The sequence below is a fragment of the Macrobrachium rosenbergii genome, chromosome 8, assembly GCF_040412425.1.
Source record: "Macrobrachium rosenbergii isolate ZJJX-2024 chromosome 8, ASM4041242v1, whole genome shotgun sequence".
In the NCBI taxonomy this organism is placed as follows: Eukaryota; Metazoa; Arthropoda; class Malacostraca; order Decapoda; family Palaemonidae; genus Macrobrachium; species Macrobrachium rosenbergii.
This window is the reverse complement of record NC_089748.1, coordinates 45,581,603-45,606,097: the sequence shown is the minus strand read 5'-3', so window position 1 is coordinate 45,606,097 and position 24,495 is coordinate 45,581,603. Positions and strand designations below refer to the sequence as shown.

Below are 24,495 nucleotides of genomic sequence, written 5' to 3'. Positions count from 1 at the left end.
TATCTCAGTTTAATCTTGATTTTGTTTCGTACTTGGCATTCATATTTATTCCCACGGATAAATATGAATAAATAAATAAACTGATTATTTTGAAGATTCATGTAAAATCTTCTTTGCAATTTCAAGAAGAGCCGTAGACCAGACTAACAGTAACGTAAGGCCGCCATTACTGATAACTCATCCTTTCAAAGCCAGGTTTTACTCATCACCACAAAAAATGACTACTCTTTCCTTGGCCATGAAGACATTATTTGACTTGATATTCCACAAGTCGTCTACTAATTGAATCGACATTTTACATACCTTAACACTAGGTGTGAAAGGTGGCTCCCCTCTCCGCCTGTGATGAGGAGCAGGTGACATCCAGTCATGTAAGTTTCATAGATATACGTCACAACTGAACTCACGCCGCCGTATTCATTTCCGGGCACCATGTTGCCAGGTTTATTGAAGTGTATGTCGCCTGGAGGAAGAACTGCGAAGATTTGCAGATATTAGAGAGAAGTATGAATGGAGGTTAGGCCTAATGTAATTGGGTGTGCTTTTAATGAAATTTGCTCAGTAGAGAATGCAGCTCGATAAATGATGAACCGTGAAATTTGATAGGTCTAATGAACAATTGAATTGATTTTGTGCTTACTCCCTTAATCCAAGAAGAGTTTCGCCATGAACATTGTAAATATATATATATATATATATATATATATATATATATATATATATATATATATATATATATATATATATATATATATATATATATCTCAAAGAGTTGCAATCTCGGCGGATATCACACTACGGTAAGTGTAGGCCTAATTCCTGTATAGACTAAAAATAAACCTTTAATATATGCATATGTCTTTATTACTTATTTTCATAATTATCGTGATTATTAACGTATCTTTTCATATATCAGTCAACGATCTATTGATATTCTGGTAACGGATATGGCTATGATATTTCTCTGCCAAAAATATATTCAAACATGAACGAATTACCTTCCTTTCGCTTGTGGATATTGTGACAGATTCATGGTACAAAACGACAGTCCAGTTTCAGTTTCCTGTCACGCCTAGCAAGAAATTATCACGACTGTTAATTTAGTCATTTTCATTATTACCACCCCGATCAAAATAATGACAAAAAAAAAAAGCCTAGTTTCAATTTCCTGTTGCACATGACAAGAAATGATCCCGACTGTCAATTTAGTCATTTTCCATTAGTACCACCCCTATCAAAATACTGACAAAGAGTTGCTGTGGTCGAACTTGAACGAATAGCAGTGGCAGAAACAATGTACCAAAAGGAGCCATAGTGAATTCACTGTCTGAAAAAGTGAGAGGAAGAAGTTGATCCTTACTTCTCTTATTAGCGAGACAGGTTGTCACGGGGAACCAGTGTGCTAGAAGAAGCACGATCAGTAGAGGTGTCACCATGCTCTGCATTCTGTGAAGATACAGAGAAGGGAGGATTATACTCGTTTTGGGACAAATTCAATAACAAAACCATCTGTAATGATAATAATAATGGTGAAAGAATCCATAGTGGTGCAAATGCAACTATGAATTAGAAATATATATATAAAAAGAGCCTTCGGAAACCTGCTCGATTCGCCTTCTCAGTCTAAGAAGGAGAATCGAGTGAGTTCTCGAAAGCTCTCGTTTTGTATATATATTTTTCCAATATATATCTTTACATTTACACCGTTGTGGATTTCTTCACCATTTCAGGGACTCATACTATTATGAGATTTTTATGAAAAATAATAATAATAATAATAATAATAATAATAATAATAATAATAATAATAATAATAATAATAATAATAATATCTTCGAAGAAGACTTTCTTTGAGACAAACTTCGTTGAAAAGAATGGCGGTCGCCGGCACACAGAATGCCATTCTTTTTAGCGAAATAATAATAATAATAATAATAATAATAATAATAATAATAATAATAATAATAATAATAATAATAATAATAATAATCCTTCGATTTAATTTTGTTTTGAGTCTTTTTTGTTTTCTAAGTAATTTTTTTCCTCTTCTATGCTAATTTTGGAAAATAAATGGCCAATGTTCATACTCCGGTAAAGAGGAATTTATATAATAATAATAATAATAATAATAATAATAATAATAATAATAATAATAATAATAATAATAATAATTATTATTATTATTATTATTATTATTATTATTATTATTATTATTATTATTATTATTTTAGGCTTAGCTGTTAAGTCCGCATATTGTAGTAAAGACTAAGTCCTGACGGTCCGTCGACTATAAGTAAACGGAAGCAAACGTGAATTCTAAAATAAACAATTTCTACCAACGTTTGGCTAGCTATGAGGGAGACAATTCCTTTTTTACTCTCTTTTAAACAGCTTAACTACAAATTCATGCTGGATTTTTCAACCTAATATATAACTGTCGGACATAATAAGAGTCCAATGAACGCTTCCTATATTGCTGGTTAGACCCATAAGCCTAGAAAAACTCAGAATTTGTAGTCAACTGCTCTCTGGAACTCGGGGGGACCTGTACCACGCCGCCCGTTCCTCTGTCGCCTGTCTCAATCGCCGAACACGTCATGAAAACAGTGATTTATAACTCCGCCATGTCATTTCGCCGTAATGACCTCCCCTATAATAACTGGTTTGTGAATGTCAAGACTCGCTATTCGGAGTTTATCGATTTGGGGCACGAGAAATGACTGCACTGCTTCAGTAGACCATGTTACCTGGCAAAGTAAAGCCTGAGGTACTCTGGATGAGTAGATTGCTTAAAATCACACCCTTCCTCCTTCCGGGGAAAGCTTGCGGTATGGGTCCTCACGAATTGACAAAGGGACTGACATGTCTTTTGCCGTTGTCACTGTGATTCGCAACTATTAATCTCCGACTGGTTCATGTACTCTCATAAGTGGTACTTCTACGCCGAGCAAGAGTATTAGATCAATAAGGAATATAAGTATATCCAAAATTTAGTATTTTTGTATTTTTACCTTCACAGTCCAACAGGTTGTACGTGATTTTATTGCAATAGGTTTTGCAGTTATGATTGAGTGTTTTAGTTACGTTTTTCCGCAGAAGGTGACATTTTTGTAGGGATATTTGAACAATTCAGTTGAGAATTCTCTTGTATTTCTCAGTATGATAAAACGGTTTTCTATTTGTTTTAAAAATTCATTCATCTTGTGAAGCAAGATTTCTCTGACAGCTTTCAAATAACGATTGATCTTTAAATTAACTTTTGAGATAAATATTTTACAACACAGCAAAGATAAAAAAAGATTTCATAAATCCAGTTAAAATTAATAACTAAATTAACTTCCGAGAGAAAGGTCTGTCAAAACAGCAAAATTCGAAACGAAAAAGAAATATAATTGACTCTGGTTAAACGAGTTTTCAAGAGCCGTTTTAGTTAACGAAATTGTTTTCCATTCCTGTTGAACTTATCTTGTTATTTCAGTTCTCTCTACCTCTTCTCTTTGATCCCATAATACTTCGGTGTTCCCTATTCCTTCAGGTATCCCTGTGTTGAATGGCGTTCCCTAAGCAATCAAGAGTTTCAGAATCTCTTCTCATGGCTGATTTGCTAATAAAGTAAAATCAATTTCCATTTTTAGTGTTTCATCTACGTTGGCAATCGAAAGCGGACATTTCTTGTCACGAATTTCGTGTACAAGATCAGAAACGGTGAACAAAGAACGTGGAAATTAACCATTACCGTTTTCTATATCGCGTTTCCTACGCCGCTCTTGAATAATTACGAAGTGCATTAATTAGTAAGACTATACTTCGGTATGAATCTTAGGCTGATTGACGAAAATGAATCCGGAGCTGTCCTTGCTTTTAGCGTATGATGACGATGATGAAAGTAACTACACGAGTGAACGAATAAAAACGGCTTAGCTTCTTGTATTGTATGGCATGGAATGACATTTAAGCCAAGCGCTGGATAACGATGAGCTATTTCATAGACCTATGATGAGGTCATTCAGCGCTGAAAGGGATTTTGACAGTGTAAAAAGATTTTAAAGGTGTAACAGAAGGGAAACCTCGCAGTTGCACCATGAAACAAATGTTAGAAGGTTGATGGAAGAAAGAATATAAACGGATGTACGGCAAAAGGAATGAAAGTGGTTGGCACTAGAGGCCGAAGGGACGCTGCAAAGAACCTTTAAGTAATGCCTACAGTGCACAACGTGAGGTGCACTGAGAGCGCTACTACCCTATGGGGGTCTTCTTGTAAATGATTTGCTTCGTTTTTTTTTTTTTTCTGCCCCGCCCATTCGCTAGCAAGGTTCTGGATACAGCGATGACAATATTCTCTATCCTAAAATCTATGGGGACTTTTTTTTTATGACGAGATCATCATGAAAAGCGTCACGACTCAAACCGTTATCAGTTCCTTTAAGAAATAGAATATTCTCTTCTAAATCTTAGAAGAATGTACTCCTTAAACCATTCAGATTAAATGACTCATAAAACACAGAGGATTGCAGGGAATTCCAGATTCAGAAAGTGAATGCCCAGTGGGAGATACAAACGGAATCTGGATTACTGTTGAATGTGATCTAATTTAATATTTTTGTCACTACATTAGCTTGGCATTTGGTGTAGGCTGCTTCCTTCTAGGACTGACAAGGAAGCCCAAGTCAGCCATATTGCTAAGTGCAGGTATTTAGAACTTGCTTAAAATACTTTGACACATAACGCATCTGCTTAGGCACGTTGTTGTAGAGCCACAAGCTGGTGAGGACTGGGAAATATCATGCGGTCCATTGAATAGATAATTTTCGTTATAACTAGACCCATTAAATTTCGTTTTCATAATTAAATCTGGACTATCTCTGAGGAGTAGGCCTACTTGCAATCTTCATACAATTCAAAGCGACTGCCTCCACCTTCTGGATTCTAGACTTCCCCAGTGTTCCCAGTTCGCAGAAAGGGCAGGGGTAGTGGCTTCCTCTTTTGAGAAATGTTGGCCAAGGGCTGAGAAACAGCTCCTTTTTTGGTCTGTATTATACGTTGCATCAACTAGGAACAACAGTATTGTATTTTGCAAAGCCTTGGCCGTGGTCTTCTGTGCTAAATATATCAGTGGTGACATTGTTACTGGCTTACTTCCAGTCATAAAGAGGAGATATACATCAAGGTTCACCATCTTGAGAGTCTATAATGACATGAAATAGACCCGAGCTTGCTTAGACTTTGACAAAGCTCTTAGAGCAATAGCTGACTGTAATTTAGAAGGTAAATACTTAAGCAATAATAGGTTTTTTTAAGTCTGATGTGGAAGACATACTCAGGATTGACTTGAGGGTAGATTAAAATGTCATTTCTTAGAAAAAGTTAACAAATTCATTCATTTTTTGGCGCGACGTCAGTAACCTAGATATTGTAACGCCAGTTTTAGCAAGCATAAATCAATAATCTATCATTTTTTGGCTCATTTCAGGAAACTGGGTAACTTAAGTAAAAATTGTTTATTCCTATTGATTTTTAATCCTATAAATTGCTCACAAAAAAAAGGGAGAGACAAGGACAAGAACATGTAAGTAAAGTCGACTTAATGACTAAATAGTATGTGAGTGTCTGTAGCTCAATACAGAAGGAGCCAGCGTATACTAACCTACTGTTCCTAATTACGAAGCGATTACGTCTAATGGTTTTACGAGGACAGAACAGAAGTCTTGCGTGACTTCACTCCAGGACCACCGAATTACCAGTAATGAAACGCTGCTGCTGGGGTTATTATGGAGTGCAAGCCAATGCACTATCTGGCAACTCTATCCAGCCAAGACACGCCCCCTTTTGCCTGACACACCAAAGCTTCGCCAATCCAAACCATCTTAAAAATAGACCAACGTCGAGAAATAATTGATTACGTCTTCAGTTTGTCAGCATTTTGGATGAATGGGTGGATGGGGAGTGGAAAAGTTCATAGGCTGATGTATTTGGGTAAATCTGGTTACTTTTGATAAACATAAAGGAATTTATTCTCGGGAAAAGGGAACGAAATCTCAGTTACTACTTCGCTCGGGGTCGGTCGTGCAACACTAGGCCTATTGAAAATAATGAGTATCCGAAAAGGTGATCAGCTTTCGTCAGCCAGCCTCAAAATATATTTCAAGTCAGTGGTCCCTGTGGACTTGCTCCATATGAATAGGGTTCACATTCTGAATAATAATAATAATAATAATAATAATAATAATAATAATAATAATAATAATAATAATAATAATAATAATAATAATGCTGTGTAAAATTTTTGTACAAAAAGTTAGAGTTAATATTACTAGCAAGTATAGGCCTATCTATTCAGTATTATTTCTGCACTCCGAACCTTCTTTTTTTTTTTTTTATGAAAATTAAAGATTCCGGTTCTTTCTGATTGGTTCGTTATATTAACTAGGTTTTGTGTGGTGAGGGGTTGATAAGGAAAAAAGGCCTGATTTGGACCTGTGGACTCTAATTACCAACGGAGAGGAATATTCCTCTCTAATGCTTTATTTAAAGCTTTATTTTTTTTTAGGTAATGCTCTTGTGTAGAATAAATACTACGTATAACTTTGAAATGTGTGACTTTACAGAATAATGTATTTGTCATTTCACAGATTCCCATATTTATTTTTCTTAATTTACAGTTAAAAACATTTGGTACTTGATTTGACTTCTTCACAAAAGGCACAAACGTAAAACAAGTAAAAAATGCGCTGAAGTTTCTTCGGCGCAATCGAGTTTTCCGTACAGCGTATAATGCTGTATTAGCCGTGGCCCATGAAACTTTAACCACGCCCGGTGGTGGCCACTCCTATAGCGTTGCCAGACGCACGATCATGGCTAAGTGCAACCCTAAATAAAATAAAAACTACTGTGGAGGCTAGAGGACTGCAATTTGGTATGTTTGATGACTGGAGGCTGGATGATCAACATACCAATTTGCAATCCTCTAGCCACAGTAGTTTTTAAGATCTGAGGGCGGACAGAAATATGTGGACGGATAGACAAAGCCATCTCGATAGTTTTCTTCTACAGAAAACTAAAAATGAGCATACACACACATGTATATATGTGTATATATACGTATATATATATACATATATATATATGTATATATATACATATATATATATATATATGTATATATATATATATCTCATAATAACCACAATGCCCTCTTAACTCCTCGAGTTCTTCACATTTTGTGGATACATTACAAAGCCTTAGGTCCAAATGCAAGAAATATGAAGTAACTTGACGCCCTGTATCAGGATTCGAACCTGCATCCAGACTATCAAAACGAGGTCACATGCCGACCTGGCCTTCTCGTGGTCAGGCCGGTAACGTGACCTCGTTCTGATACCCCGGGTGCGGGTTCGAATCCTGCTACCGTACGGTAGAATTACTTCATTTTCTTGAATCTGGATCTAAGGCTTTGTGGTGTCAAGCGTATCCAAAAAGTGTGAAGAATTCGAGAAGTTAAGTTGGATATTGTGGCTGTTCCAAATGTTTAAATATATATATATATATACGAGTATATATATATATATATATATATATATATATATATATATATATATATATATATATATTTGTGTGTGCTCATTTTTACGTTTGTGCCTTGTGAAGAAGTCAAATCAAGTACCAAATGTTTTCAACTGTAATTAAGAAAAATAGATATGAGAATTTGTAAAAGACAAATATATTATTTCAACTGTAATTAATATATATATATATATATATATATATATATATATATATATATATTATATACAATATATATACATACATATATATATATATATATATATATATATATATATATATATATATATATATATATATATATATATATTAGGTATTAACTGACATATCTATACATCCCAAATCACACGGATTCACACATATATAATTCCAAACACGCCACTCACACCATTCCAAAATTTCGAAAAACTTAAAATGACCTAATCCTTTAGTCCTCACGGTGGAAGTATTATTCTGATAAGCGAAGGTGAATAAAGCAAAGACGACAAGGCATAAAAAAAAAAAAAAAAATTTGGTCAGTTGTCTCTCATCGAAAGTTAAAAAAAAAAAATCTTAGAAAGTCTCTGGACTTTGAGACTTTCCCGATCGTCTGACAAGTGACTGATGCGCCCCTTCGATTATGTTCAATGTCTGTCAGTCACGTGTCACGGACGAAAAAGGTCCCACAAATACAATTCGTTTTATTTTGTCTCCTCCTTGGAGAGAAGGGATCTCGTCCCATTACGTATTTACAGATTAATTCCGTGTTTACCCTGACCGCGGGTTCTCGCCTAAATTGGTGGAAAAACAAAGAGCTGCAGTTTTTCAACAAAGGACTTCGGTTCCTGACAAAGGACTTCAGTTTCTAACTACTGTAGAGTTCAGTTTCTAAGAAAGGACTCCATTTCTAAGAAAGGACTTCATTTTCTAAGAAAGGACTTCAGTTCCTAACAAAGGGTTTCAATTTTTAACAACGGACTTCAATTTCCAACAAAGGACTTCAGTTTCTAAGAAAGGACTTCATTTTCTAACTAGAGTTCAGTTTCTAAGAAAGGACTTCATTTTCTAACACAGGACTTCAGCTTCTAACTAGAGTTCAGTTTCTAAGAAAGGACTTCATTTTCTAACACAGGACTTCAGTTTCTAACTAGAGTTCAGTTTCTAACATAGGACTTCAGTTCCTAACAAAGTACTTCAATTTCTAACAAAGGCCTTCAGTTTCTAACAAAAGCCTTCAGTTCCTAACAAAGGACTTCAGTTTCTAACAAAGAACGTCCATTTCTAACCCAAGACTTCGGTTCCTAACAAGAGACTCGGAGGACTTCGGTTTCTTACAAAAAACTTCAGTTCCTGACAAAGAACTCAAGGGATTTCGGTTTCTTACAAAGGACTTATGTTTCTAAGAAAGGACTTCAGTTTCTAACGAAGGACTTCTGTTTCTAACAAAGGACCTCAGTTTCTGTTTATACCCTTTTATTACACAATCTTCGACTCAAAAGGAAACAGCGACTGGAGAGAGAGAGAGAGAGAGAGAGAGAGAGAGAGAGAGAGAGAGAGAGAGAGAGAGAGAGAGAGGGGGGAACACATTTCCAGGTCCAGCTTGACTAAATTTTAATAAATGAATAAATAAATGGACAGACAGACAGACAGATAGATAGATAGATAGATAGATAGATAGATAGATAGATAGATAGATAGATAGATAGATAGATGTTATCTTCATATGGTCGATTTTTAAAACTGGAAATTTCCAAACTGGATTCTAGGAGGGTTTCAACCCTCCACGAGATTATTATAAAAAAATTATTAAGGTAACTTACGCTGAGTCTATAACGTTTGGAAATAGGTTTCCATCATTCTTAATACAAATATTCAGCTCCAGTCTTTTTTCAGAAAATAACTTCTTTTGAAGTATATTGTATACTTTGTCAAGTTTTTCATAAGTATGTAAATGAAAGCAAGAGGCACTTTCCCTGTCAAATCTCTTTCTACAATCCGTCCAATTCTTCCAGGCTGTCTTTGCAAAACACGAATTTCCGTCTTCCGTCGACATTTAGGACGCGCCGTCAATCTCTGATCATTTTTCATTCTTCGGTCTGTTTAAGTTAAAATCCAGTCCCTCCTGCATTCAGCAAGTTAATAAGTACAAAAAAAAAAAAAAAGATGTTAGCACCAGAGGACGACTGAAGGTTATGAACCATACGTTTTGACAGCGTCTCCGAAGCCAACATCTCACATGACGGTTTTACATCACGGAGCGTCAGAAAGTTTGACCGAATGTTTTTAAGAAGGAAGACTCTGATATCCACGTACGACGAAGGAGCGGCTGTTTCGAGCGTACAGTGAGATATCACACACACACACACACCAGCATACATTATGAGATAGCGTGAAGTCAAGTTCGACTTATTTGAGACTCGGAATGTAAACAATGCGATGATCATAATATTATATCGACGCGTTGCCTAATGAATGAAGGTACTTGTTCGATGAAACTGGCAGAGATTCTTACGAGGAAGACACGCGTAGGCTTTGCCTTACGTCGTACGGATGACAAATGGAAGGGTGATTGAAGGGGAAATGGAATAATATGATACTAAATAAGGGTCTGATGGGTGATAATGTCTGTACTTGAGATCACGCGGCTGGTGGAGTAACCACTCGACAAAAAAAAAAAAAAAAAAAAATAATTCGAAGAAATCTTGATGAGAAAATACACGTCTCTCATATGCCATAAAATCCTGCCTTTAATGACGGATCTTTGTCATTATTAAAAGCCTGTACGTCATACGTCGCTATGATTCTACATATTTTCAGAGAAATAAGGTACTCGTACAATCATAGCCACCGCTGGAATAAAATTGCAACAATCGTTTGATTGTGGCACAATCAGGATCACTGAATCGGGGAACGTCAAATTTTGTGTGAGAGGTTCCAGGACTTTATAAGCGAAACGAATGGCTCCTTTTTCTTGATAAATCATTCTGAAAAAACCGTCGTCTTAATAAGGTAATGTTTTCATTTAGAAGGAAAGTGTTAACTTATTACCATCGTAATGCTTATATGTGTGTATATATATATATATATATATATATATATATATATATATATATATATATATATATGTATATATATGTATATATATAGTATATATATATATATATATATATATATATATATATATATATATATATATATATATATATATATATATATAGTTTGGAATAAGTCTCTGTAATACGCTTAACATTTTTCACCACAGACAATGAATAGTGACTGGTATACATTAAGGCGGCTTTATGCCAGCACGGACCTTTACTCTAGGCGGTCGTAAGCATGGTGAGGTGCTGGAGGGACGGGGGGTTAGGACAAGAAAACTTAAGTGGACCCCTGAACTGTAAATGATCAGTTCATTTTATTATGGAATAACAAAATGTCTAATAATAATTAAATGTCAAATTAAGCTAACAGAACGTAATAATAAGAAATTATCATAATTTAATATATTAAGACTTGTCGTATTCATGATTGACTGAGCGAGTGGGCGCTCTCTGGCGTCATAATTACAAGTGTCTCATTGAAACGCGACCTCGACGCATTTACGCTTTTGAAATTAAGTGATTCCCTGATTGAATTATCGACTGGGTGTTCTCCAGCGTCAATTATGATGTGAATTGAAGAGAAATGATGGAATATGACTCTTTGCATAGATTCATTACAATGTCCTCTTTATTCTGGTGCAAGTTACGTCTTGCGAATTTCCTTAATTCTTTTGTCTTCGTGACATACGAATAATATACTTTGTTTATGTTCGTCTACGGCCATTTGTAACAGAAATCAAGCTTTTGAATGGAAGCGAATAGAATTTTGAATTGAATTGAAGTGAAGTGAATTTATAGGTTCATAAAATCATGTGCTCAAAAATACGCCTTTCATTATGATATAAGAATAATTCATTTCACCATAAAGAAATGAGACCTTACCACAGCAAGACATGCTACGCTAATTATCTTAACTTCTTCTCACTGGTTCTGTTAGGATTATAAAATTAAGGCCGAGCGCTGGAGCTTTGAGGTCATTCAGTTGGAAATAATGTTGAAACAATTGTTAGGAGAGGGTTGAGGAAAGTAAGATAGAAGAAAGAGAATATGAACGAAGTAATAGTCAAAGGAATGAAATGGTTGCAGTTAGGTGCCGAAGGGATGCTGCAAAGAACCTTGAGTAAAGCGTGCAGTACACAGTCTGGTGGTGCACTGACTAACCACCCCACCCTGCATTATGGAGTCACTGGTTACATAACCCTTTGTTTAGAAAGCTTCCGTTCATGATAATAAAATATCTCTGTATGCAAATTAATGATATTCAAAAACTGTATAGTCTTACCAATATCCTTCTGACTTCTTTGGAACAATGAATACCAGATTCGCCATTCTTATTTTATCAAAGACAGCGACTGCAATGATTATTGCATTAATATTTGATTGCTGAGATACGAGTTGTATTAATGGTTATCCTTTTTTTATCGGTAGCAACCTTTTGAAACAACTGAGGTCAATAATCATTACATAGCGGCGTCAAAGAAGCTTATTTTGGTTAATACCTTCACAAAGGTCCTTCGTTATCTTTTTGCTGTAAGAAAGTGATGTGACATTTGCAAGAAAAAATATCAATAAAAAACATACGTCTCTAATCATGTTTACTCGTGCAATCAGTGTCAACCTATATCTATCTATCCATCTATTGCATCTATCTATCTATCTATCTATCTATCTATCTATCTATCTATATATATATATATATATATATATATATATATATATATATTGTTTTCTTTTAACATAATCATTACTTCTGTTTCTATGTTACTGAAGGTAAATTCACAGTTCACTATACCCTATCGGCTCTTCATGGCGTGATTTAGGCGTTGTCACAAGTTGCCAAATGTACTTCTCTGAGTTTTTAAAGGCCCACCTCTTCCCATTTACCCCTTTTAATCCTGTGCTTCTGTCAAAGAGGTTTAACCTCCTTGGCGTTTGTTAATGTCTCCTGGGAGCAGATACTCTGCGTTCTATTGCCTGCCTGACACTCCTTCGAAAATATTTTCCATTCTTCCAGGTCTCTGTTTTTCATATAGGCCTAATTGAATCTTTGGACCTTCCTTGTGATTATCTCACGCTACTGGACTTCCGCACTTTTAATTTACTTGTTTTTGTGTCAATTTACTGTGTATATATACAGTATGTGTCTATATATATAATATATATATATCTATATATATATATACGAGTATATGTATATATATATATATATATATATATATATATATATATATATATAGAGAGAGAGAGAGAGAGAGAGAGAGAGAGAGAGAGAGAGAGAGAGAGAGAGAGAGAGAGAGCTATTGGCATTTTGAAAAGGATTGTGTGTGTAGACAGATAAGAGAGCGCATATAATATACATAGGTTACACAAATAAGATTACTGGCAGCATTTTCTAATTTATCATCTATTCATAATATGGTCCTTCTTTGTTTCTTTCCAGTAAGAGTATTCATAACATTTTTTCTATTCATATATCTTCTTTCCCTTACAGACTTAGCTCCAGCTTTGCCATTTACTCGAATATTTCATTTTTTTTTCTTTGTTTTTGTATCAGTTTTTATCGTTATAACATACAAGATACCTTACATGAATGCCCATACCCGATAAAAAAATATCTATTGTGTTTTAACGCGTCTTTGATTATATCAAGCGTTGGTACTTCCTTCCTTACAAGTCTAAAAACAGTTCTACGTAAACGCTCTTGCCGATTTTGACCTCTGTCACGGTTCTCGGTTGATGCTTCTCCCGTTCCAGGAAAAAATTTGTGCCGCATCTCTTCCTATCTTTGCCTCTTTGCAAATCCTGCTGATTGTTCTCCGGTATCATTGTTGCTTCTGAGGCGCGTTGCAGTGTTTTTCTGATATCCGCAATGGGTCCACGGTTTGCCTTTTCTTTAGAAAAGTACTTAACGACCCTATGAACGATTTCCTCGAGCCTGTGGATGAAGATTAATGCGGGAATGAGGACCCCTTCCATCGTTCCATGTTGCTTGTAAGGCGGCATTGCACTTTAATGAGTCAGTGAGTGTTTTGGCTGAACTTCCCTTGGAGGCACGGCCGTTTGACATCTTTATCTGAGGCCAGCTTAACACGAGAGAGGAACTGGCAGCGCTGTAAATTTCTTTTTGTCACGTTTAAGAATTAAAATGTGTTGTTTTATTGTTGTTAAACGCTAGAAAATTACGAGGGCCTTTAATACTGGAAGTAAAAAATTGATTAGCAAATCACTATGTTTGTGTTGTATAACTTATGCCACCTTCATATACCATATAAACGAGTGGAATATTTGATGTGGCAGCGCCGGTCACCTCCCATGCCCTGCCCTTTTCGCCATGAAGGAGCCGATGAGAACGTCTCTCTCTCTCTCTCTCTCTCGGTAATCGACCGTTATGGTTGTCGACACCACCACTTCTGGCGTGTAACGTTAATCTTAATTGGACCTGAAATTCCTTAGCACCTCATGGTAACTGTGTTGGCCCACTTCCAAACTATACAGAGTTCCTTGCCTTAGAGAGCATATGTCCTGAAAGCCTATATTTTATCATAAGTAATACAATTTCTATTTAAAAAACCATGGAAAGGAACCTAGGTCTAGCTCTGAAACGGTATTTGAATGTCCCGAGTGATCGAGAATATTGTTCTCGGCTTTCTATTGCATTACCGTCGTTTCACGCTGGATTTTGGCGGAAATTCGTCCGAGAAACGGATGATGACGTCACACTTCGAAGATGACGGAAATTACGGGAAATTTTTTCCACCATGTATATTCACATGGCATGAAAGGATAATAGCACTTGTAGAATGAAATTCTTAAACCAAAATTTTGTATTTGAGTTTTTTAACCGTTTCTCCATTTATGAATGGTTTACTGATAATGAATTACATTTGGAATTGGGCCATCACTCACTGACTGCCTGGAGAGAGTGGCGGAAAATTTGACGAGACAGAAACTGTGTTGTCTGTCGCTGATTTCCCAGGTATGGACCTCTATGGGGTAAGGCAGTCGCACTTTCATATATTTAACCCGTTCATTAATAAGCCTTTATGAAACATCATTAATAATGGAATAAATTTACGCGATATCTCAAACCTGAACAGGTATTTTGTGAATAAGATATTGAGTTTCAAGTCGTGTAGTGCTTGTGTGAATTCTAGTGAAATGTCAGTTAAACTTTTCGGTTCAGTTCGGTTCTGAGAAAATCACTCGTTAGCGATTGAAAGCGAAATCATATCGAGCATTTTTTGCTCTTTGTACGAACACAGTATTAGTAATGGAATTTAGCATGGATGAAATGTGTAGCGTATCTTTTGAGTGCAATTAGGCTCTATCCTACAGCTAGACTGTCTATGATGGGATGAGAGAGATTCGAACAAGGCCATTAGAGCTGATGTTTTCTAGTGATTGCTGCAGCCACGACGAAAAACTGCTGAGAAGTAGGAGGGCGAGAGTGAGAATACGCTGTAAGATTTCTTGAAAGGGGTCCTTTGAAAATAAACGTGAGTAAATTGAGGAGGTTATGGTGTACATTAATAATATTGATATGCCCACGTTCGAATCATATGATTCTCATGCCGTCGTAGTCAGACTATAGCTGCACTAGGTCTAATCGTAACTCGAAACGAAATATACTTCTGTCGTTGATATGGTCAAGCTGAGGAAATCTATTTATTTCTAGGTATTGCAAAATCTTATTTAGAACATAACAATAATTGCATATCAGTTATGCACTGACTCGCCAGTCTAGGTTGAGTATTTGCATTAGTCTATTGGCGATTATTGATGAAATAACAAACTTCTGCATGTTGCAATTATACATTATTAAAATGACATTTAGCATACATAAGAGTGTGTAGGCTCTATCCTAAAACTAGTACTAGGTCTAACCATACAGAAATTAACTTTCTTCCGTTGATATGGTAAACTAAAGTTTACCATATCAACGGAAGAAGTAAACAAGCTTTAAAAATCATGTAATTTCAGGCATATCAAGAATCTATTGAGAGTGCACTAATCATCACTAAGTGTTTGCGTGCTGACATCCTGGCTTTACTTTGAACAGATACAATATTGTCATCCATTAGTGAATAAGGTGTGCGTGTAGGCCTATACATATATATATATATATATATATATATATATATATATATATATATATATATATATATATATATATATATAAATATATATATATATATATATATATATATATATATATATATGTGTGTGTGTGTGTGTGTGTGTACCTCACCTACCGTACATCATAATGATGTCATTACTTTTTCAAAGACGCTGAATAAAAATGCACAAAGATTTAAAATGACTGTATTTGAAATACATGCGTAAGAACCTGCGTTTAGTAACTAAGAGCGCCTATATTAATTCTCCGTCTACACTAATGCTTCCCCGAGCACGCTAAAATTTTTAGCTAATAAACGCTCACAATAAATAATGTAACTCAGGCCTTACAGAGAGAGAGAGAGAGAGAGAGAGAGAGAGAGATAACTGCTGTATCTTTGTGGAACGCATCATCAACAGATATAACCAAAATATAAGACAACTGATTTGCATAAAACTGTATTTGACTTCAAAAGCTTCATAAACGAACATCCAGGTGTTGGGAAGGGATTGTTCTTTTATGTAAGCATAAATAATAATTAAATATATAAATAGGCAAATAAACAGTAATAGCGAGGGCTTTAAGTCAAGGAGACAACAAAATAATTGTTTCGAGAATCAAGTCAAATCTCCATCATAGATAAAATATAGAAAATTTCTCTCCTACGCAAGAAGATGGTAATGAAACAATCAACATCAGTCATTGCCTGATAATGACTTTTTTCGTTAACGAAAAAAAAGTGACTTGAAAAGTAAAGCAAGAAAGAAAAAATAGAGACAACTTTTTTACGGCGAGCACCACTTAGAGAAATTAGTGTCCGAAATTCTTTTCTAGGTCGATCTGCAAATTGATTTTATTCTCTCTCTCTCTCTCTCGACTTTACGCTGTCCTCTCTCTCGCGCGTCTGTCGAACAAAGAACTGACAAAGGCACAACTGGGGAGGAATTTATTAATGTCTTTATGGAGGCATAAAATTTGGAAGGGGGGAAGGAGAAGGGAGGGGCGGGGGCCATGTTCCTTCAGGTCCTACAAGGATCCTTTCGGCAGATCTAACGAATGGCCCAATGCCTTCTTCTGCCACTGCCCCTATTTCTTGTTATTTCTTTTTTTTCTTCCGATTTACCCTAATCCAATCTCGGTGGCTGGGTCGACAATTTTTACAATGGCTCTCTCTCTCTCTCTCTCTCTCTCTCTCTCTCTCTCTCTCTCTCTCTCTCTCTCTCTCCTTTCAATAAAAGGGGATGGCGAGCGAATGCAATTCACTCGTCTGTTGTCGACTACAGTATGTTATCCCTTCCAAGCGCAATCCTGCGCAGTCCATTACTTGATAAACTGGGTTATGGACTAGTAAATGCAAGTGAGGAATTGGGCGCGCGCTTACGCAAAGACAGGCACACATATATATATAAAACACAAACACACACACAATATATATATATATATATATATATATATATATATATATATATATATATATATATATATCACGGAAAACCAGAAGCAGATACAGTGTGAGAATGATGGTCGATCTATTCACGGAAAATAAGAGATGCAGATGAGCTCCCTGGAAAGAAAATTCTTGAGGGTGAAATCGACACCCGCGAACCTGCATAGACAGCCTAGCCTGAATAGACAGCTTAGACTGGATAGACATCCTAACCTGAATAAACACCCTAACCTGAATAGAGAGGTTAACCTGAATAGACATCCTAACCTGAATAGACAGCTTAGACTGGGTAGACATCCTAACTTGAATGGGCGTCCTAACCTGAATAGACAGGTTAACCTGAATAGACATCCTAACCTGAATAGACAGCTTAGACTGGGTAGACACCCTAACTTGAATGGACGTCCTAACCTGAATAGACAGGTTAACCTAAATAGATATCTTAACCTGAATAGACATCCTAACCTGAACAGACATCCTAACCTGAATAGACAGCCTGACCTAAACAGACATCTTGACCTGAATAGACATCCTGACCCAAATAGACAGCTTAGCCTGGATAGACATCCTAACCTGAACAGACAGCCTAATCTGAAGACATCCTAACCTGAATAGAGAGCTTAATCTGAATAGACACCCTAACCTGAATAGGCATCCTAACCTGAATAGACATCCTAACCTCAACAGATTGCTTAACCTGAATAGTCATCCTAACCTGAACAAACACCCTGACCTGAATAGACATCCTAACCTGAATAGACATCCTAACATGAATACAAAAATTTATTTTCAAATTCAAAATTTATAATTAGAATTCATAATCTGAAAAAATTTACTATTACTTGAAAGGACCACAAAATTTAATTAGTTCTTGAATTAAATTATTAAACAAAACTCAATCACAAAAACTTTAATTTATCAAGAAATTAAGTTAATCAAGCAAAACTTAAACTACAGGCAGTCCCCGGTTTACGACGGTTCCGGCTTACGACGTTCCGAGGTTACGACGCTTTTCAAATATATTCATCAGAAATTATTTCCTGGCTTACGACGCATGTTCCGGGGTTACGACGCGTCGTACGCCGATCCGACGGAAGAAATATGGCCCCAAAACGGCAGAATAATCATAATTTGAAGGTTTTTTTGATGTAAAACTCAATAATAATGCAGTTTACATCGTTTTCAATGCACCCAGAGCATTAAAAGTAAGGTTTTCTTATGATTTTTGACGATTTTCGACGATTTTCCGGCTTACGACGATTTTCGGGTTACGACGCGGCGCAAGAACGGAACCCCCGTCGTAAACCGGGGACCGCCTGTATTAAGAATTACACAAGATTTGAAAAAAAAAATCGTAGTAAATGAAAATTAAATCAAGTATGCAATGTTAAATTATCAAGAAATATTTGAAACGCTAGGTAAATAAATGTTAAATCACCAATATACAAAATGTGAAAAATCAAGAGATTGCAAACACAAAAATACACAAAAGATTTACCGACAATAATTTCACTTAGGCAAAAATTTCTTAATATACCTTATTATACCATGGTGATAATAAGTAAAATTCACTTTACCTTACACAAACTTGTGAAAACTTTCACAAAATCACCTTAAGTGCAGCTACTTGAGATTCACAAAACTCACTCCTGGTAAGTGCCGTTACACACTTTTCCTACATTCAGATCTCAAAAGCTAAGATAAACACCAGTGACCATACAAATATTTTACGTTAATAATTTCTCTCTTTTGGAGAGAGAGAGGAAACCACACAAACGGTCTCTAAACTCAGAATGAACAAATTTTAGGATTCCAGCAAGAAATGAAACAATCAGATGACGTCATTACCAGAGCAAAACATTTTGGGTCCAACTAGTGCATTAGAACAACACATGATCAGAGCTGTGTTTTACAAAACATGATGTAATCGACCGAGATGTGCATTTACTCTCAAAAAGGCATACATGACTCGAGCAGAAAATTGTATGGGACAAAGCTCTTAAGGAAATCTCAACACAATCAAAACAGACAGCCGCTGGCTAGTCACAATGGCACACTTTCAAAACAAGTCGAAGAACCAAAGTTGGTTTTCAGAACAGTATATGAAACACTGAGAAGTCATTCATCTTTTTCTCACATGAGACAAAACCCTACACGACTCGATTGCCATTCCCTCGCTTGTTAACATGTTATCTTTCGCGATGACGACTGAATCAAAACACGACATACGATATCACGAGTACAGAACACATGTTGCTGGGAGACAAAATGTGCGATCACATACTACATTATTATTAAAAAGTATTATTAACTCTAAACCACACTGTTAAGTCATCCAAATCACCAACTCTTTTGAGATCTGACATTATACTACATACAATATTTCAACAATTATTATCATTACACAAAACACATGATAACCAGAATGGTAAATATATCAAAAGCATGGACAGATATGCATTTTACAAGGCAACATCATGAAATTCCTCCCCCCAGAAGGTCTGAATCCAGTGATTCACAACGGGATACATAATCTGCAATTACATTGTCCTTTCCAAAAATGTCGTCTATTTTTACACAGTATGGTTACAAGATCAGTCAGGGGAGTGACTGGGACTGAGAAATTTGGACAGAATCAACGATAAAATCCAGCCATGCCCAAAAATCTTTGCAGTTGTTTCCTGGTAGTAGTGGGGGTAGCCTTATGGATTCCTTCTACATTAGCATCAACAGGAGTGAGAAGGCCTTTTCCAACTTCAAATCCCAGATACTGAACAGTTGCCTTTCCAAACTCACTTTTTTGTAAGTTGATTGTTAATCCTGGTTCCCATAGTTTCTTGAACACTTTCCCTAAAATCTTCAGACGTTCTTTCCATGTATTAGAATAAATCACAATGTCATCAAGGTATACACCAACTCCTTCTATGGATCCTAGCAGTTGATCCATCACTTGTTGGAATGTTGTAGGTGCATTCATCAAACCAAACAGCAAAACAGTGTATTGGTACAGTCCAAAAGGAGTAATGAAAGCTGACAGTAATTTAGCATTCTCATCTAGGGGAATTGGATAATATACTTTCAACAAATCTGTCTCGGAAACAAATTTGACTTGCCCCATATTATCAAGTAATTGATGAATAAGAGGCAAGGGATAACTGTCAGCCACACTTACAGAATTCAGTTTCCTATAATCAGTACACATCCTAAATGAGCCATCTGGTTTCTTCACTAACACACTTGGGGAGCTGTAATGACTTGAACTGGGTTCTGCTAATCCATGCTGCAACAAATACTCCACTTCTTTCTTCAAAACATCTCGATGAAAAGGTGATAAGCGATATGCTCTCTGTTTAAAAGGTTTTCCATCTTCTCTGATCTTTATCTCATGCTTTGACAGATCGGTACGCCTAGGTGCATCTGGAAAATTTTCAGAGAAACTTCTAATCACCTCACTTAATTCACCACTTTTTAATTTATCCTCCAAATTTTCCAATATGGAAGAATTGTTCATCTTGCTTTCAGCTCCCAATTCGTAGCCATCTTCGTCCTCTGTAGATGAAGATGTCTGTGTTTTTGATACTTTCAGTTTTAGTCTCTGAGAAGTAAGGTTTCAAAAGATTCACATGTATCTTCCTCTGTTGTTTCCTTCTTCCTGGTGTTTCAGTCACATAAGTTCGATCACTTAACTTCTCTATTATCCTATAGGGACCTTGAAACTTACTGGTAAGGGGAAATCTTTTCACTGGTAAGGACACTAGAACTTGCTGTCCTACACTAAAACTTCTTAGCTTAGTCTTAGCAACATATCTGCTTTTCATTTTCTCTTGACTTATTTTCAGATTTTCTAAAGAGATTTTTCTAATTTCTCTTAGCCTTTTCCTCAAATTCTTCACATATTCTCCTTGGATCTCTTGATTTTCTTCCCAACTTTCTGCAAGAATCTTCAATGGACCTCTCACGTCTCGACCAAAAATCATCTGATTAGAACATCCCACACTCTCTTGATAAGCATTCCTAACTTCAAACATCAAGGGTAAACCAGCATCCCATTCTTTTCCTGACTCATAACAATACTTAGTTAATATACTTTTCAATGTCTGGTGGAATATTTCCAAGGCTCCTTGAGTCTGGATGATAAGCAGTTGATAACTGTTTATATATATATATATATATATATATATATATATATATATATATATATATATATATATATATATATATATATATATTATATATATATATATATAATATATATATATATATATACATATATATATAATATATATATACATATATATATATATATATATATATATATATATAACATATGACCAGTCACAAGTGCTACATAGTACCACAGGTCATCAAATGGCTCATAGTAGGCCTACAGTCTACATACACGTAGGACAAATTTCTTTAATTAAAATTTCGTACCATATTGTTTGTTTATATACCAATATAAACTGCGTAAGAAAAATTATTTACATTTTCATGCATGTATCATCTTAAAACAGAATCAATACCAGTCTTGCATTAAATTACAAGATAATTCATTCTTCTGTGAAATGATTCCCAAGAACATGTGCGAAAGTAAAATTCTTCCGACGATGATGAAACTGAAGTCATAATTTTACCTTTACTTTTTTATCATTTCCTATGAATGTGATAAAATTACTGAACCACAAAGAAACCAGTACCATTAATGATTCTCATTCGCACTAAGCTACTAAGGTTAGTCTACAAGAAATAAAAAAAAAATACTTAAAACCTTATATTTGTCATTTTATAGTACTCAATAACTGACCTTTGTTTACCTTAGGAAGAAAACGGCGGAATTTTTGAAACGGAAAACGAGCAGCACTGTTTTGTTTGTCCCTTTAAATAAATGGAACATCATTTACGAATAAAAAAACAAGTTTCGTTATTTTGACAAATTATTACTTATCGATGTCAAAGGATCTCAAATTGTTTTCCTATATTTGGTCGTACTATATCACTGCTTTACGATTTCTTACTTAGAGAGAGCACGAAAATATTTCAAAAGATGTTCACCCTTCAAACAGTACTCGAAATGGCTACCCAGCCTGTGGTAACCTTCTAGTCAGTGAATATTAAGACTGTGTGCATAACTGCAAGAACATATATTTTTGGCCTTTTTCATGTTTAATTGCTTTGCTTAATAGTTCTTTATATGTGACTGCAACGACAAAACTTTATATTCATAAACAAAATGTACGGGCAAACTTACCCTAGGACTAGGCTATGCATACGTGGCTACATCGTGGGAATCGGGAATTTCGGGTTGGAAAAATAAAAAGAAGTGTGGGAGTGTTACTTACACAGATATATCCTAGGCCTCTTTTTGCAGCTATTGCGAGCCATAATGAATATAGGTTAATCTTGGAAGCTAGCGGAGTATCACTCCTTCCACTTCCACAGACAGACTCAAAGGTAGACATTGTAACCAGACAGTCTAATGAAAGGTGGAAGGGAAAAAAAACGGACTTCGGATCATTCCGGCTCCGACCTCTACTGTAATTGAAGAAACCTCAAACTGTAATGAAAATCTGAAGAGCACTGCAGTTTAAGCTCTGGACTCTAGACCGTGACGGAAGGACCTTCAGCTCAGCTTGTGTCTTCGTTGTGTGAAAATTTAGTACGAGCTACGAGGGGCCATTTGGCCGCGCTGTTACGCTGGTTTTGTTAACAAGTGTTTACTGACATTTCGTGGTGCGTCATCTTGGTCAGGTAAGAGGATTAGAGGATTCCTGTCGTGGACAAAATAATGATGTGGTTTTCTCAAACTCTATTGTAGTCTACGTTTTATATGTATAAATTGCTACATTTTTGTAGACAGAACTAGATACTTTGAAATCATGATTACGATAGGAATGTCAACCGTGTTTTTTTCTTATGTAAGTACATTCGTAATATACAATTATGACATTTATTTCTGAGGTAAATGCTCCCTTAGCTTATTAACTCCCTCACACCAACAATTGGGGAATTGTTTAGTGGTAATATTACGATGTAATGAGCAGCAAGTTTTTTTATATTTTTTATTAATCCTATTGAGAACCACAGTGGGAAATTGGGCGTAAGTTGTTAAAAATCAAAGCAGATTGAAGTGCACCAATAAAAATGCAAAACCTGCACACACAAATACACATAATGGTGTATAAGTTTTGCAAAACCTACACACACATACACGAAAATTCGCGCTTGTGTATTTGGTGTGTAGGTTTTGCAAATCTTATATACTATTGGTATTGGTGTAATTCACTAGTTTTGACTTTAAACACCTTATAACCAATTTCAAACTGTGATCACCAATAGATCTAATTATAAAAGAAAAAACTTGAAAATTCGAAAAATAAATCGTTCTGTAGCAATGGCAAGGGGGCGTTGCGGAGCCGAATTTATGGACCTCGTTGTGTGCATGATGCGATTAAAAGTCTGGTTACAGTAAAGTTTGAAAATCTGAACGACAAACTTAAAAAAACAAGATGCGAACTACCCTGCTAATATTATGCAGTCATTGTAACTAGACCTATTTGCGCAACATTACCGGTAAGGTGACATCGCTACCGACCGTCATTCTCTTTGATTTGACAATGTGCCTCGCTGTCGAACTTCTCAGTTCCAGAGGTCCTTCACTCCTCACACCGTTAATCCCCCTGAAAATGTTGTGCGATTGGAACTTCAAAAGTTCAAGCAAAGATTCAACGCATTATTGCCCCAATTCATCTTGTATTTTAATAATTTACTAACATTTTAATTTATTTATTTAGTATTTATTTTCTAATAACTGTCCGTTTTTTTCTTTCAACTGAACATCATGTTCGTTGGAAGCTTGAATTTCAAGTCAATGACCCCTGTGGTAAGCTTGTTCCATATGAATGGGGTTCATCGTCTGAATAATGATAATATTTAGAGGAAGGGCAAATAACCTGTTGACCTAGAGAAGGCTAAATGCCCAGAGAGAAGGTAAGGTCAACAGACAAACGTCAGCGAAGGTATGGCTATCTGAACTCTCAGCACTGACGATTGAAGTATAAATATTTTTTTTATTCAGTTGTTCTGAACAGTATGATCTGCCGTGCTTTGGAATACAGTATGCTCTGACATACCGTATTGCAAAATTCATAACATTCTAACCAGTGTACCAATGGTGTCACTGATTTCGATTGTAGGATTTTTATTATTATTGTTTTTATTCAGAAGATGAACCCAGTTCATATAGGAGAACCCCACAGGGACCATTGGCTTGAAATTTACGCTTCCAAAGGATA

General features: G+C 35.8%; 2 protein-coding genes across 8 annotated transcripts in view; one reads left to right on the top strand and one right to left on the bottom strand.

Moving 5' to 3' along the window:
• The window catches only part of LOC136840784 (glutamate receptor ionotropic, kainate 4-like), a 31,333-nt gene extending 8,684 nt beyond the window's left edge, over positions 1-22,649 (bottom strand). For 4 of the 7 annotated variants that reach the window (XM_067107671.1, XM_067107676.1, XM_067107674.1 and 1 more), the window contains exons 1-3: positions 5,645-5,742; positions 1,361-1,446; positions 304-475 (exon numbers count right to left, since the gene is read on the bottom strand). In XM_067107671.1, the coding sequence (XP_066963772.1) occupies positions 304-475; positions 1,361-1,445 (257 nt within the window). In that variant the 5' untranslated portion in view covers position 1,446; positions 5,645-5,742. Of the gene's footprint in view, positions 1-303; positions 476-1,360; positions 1,447-5,644; positions 5,743-22,542 lie in introns of those variants that run through there. The other 3 variants (XM_067107675.1, XM_067107673.1, XM_067107672.1) reach the window with 2 other exon arrangements.
• Positions 22,650-22,821: 172 nt separating this feature from the next.
• mRRF2 (mitochondrial ribosome recycling factor 2) overlaps positions 22,822-24,495 on the top strand; it is a 57,904-nt gene continuing 56,230 nt past the window's right edge. Inside the window, exon 1 of the mRNA XM_067107670.1 lies at positions 22,822-22,951. The gene's annotated coding sequence lies outside the window, so the exon portion shown is untranslated. The remainder of the gene's footprint in view (positions 22,952-24,495) is intronic.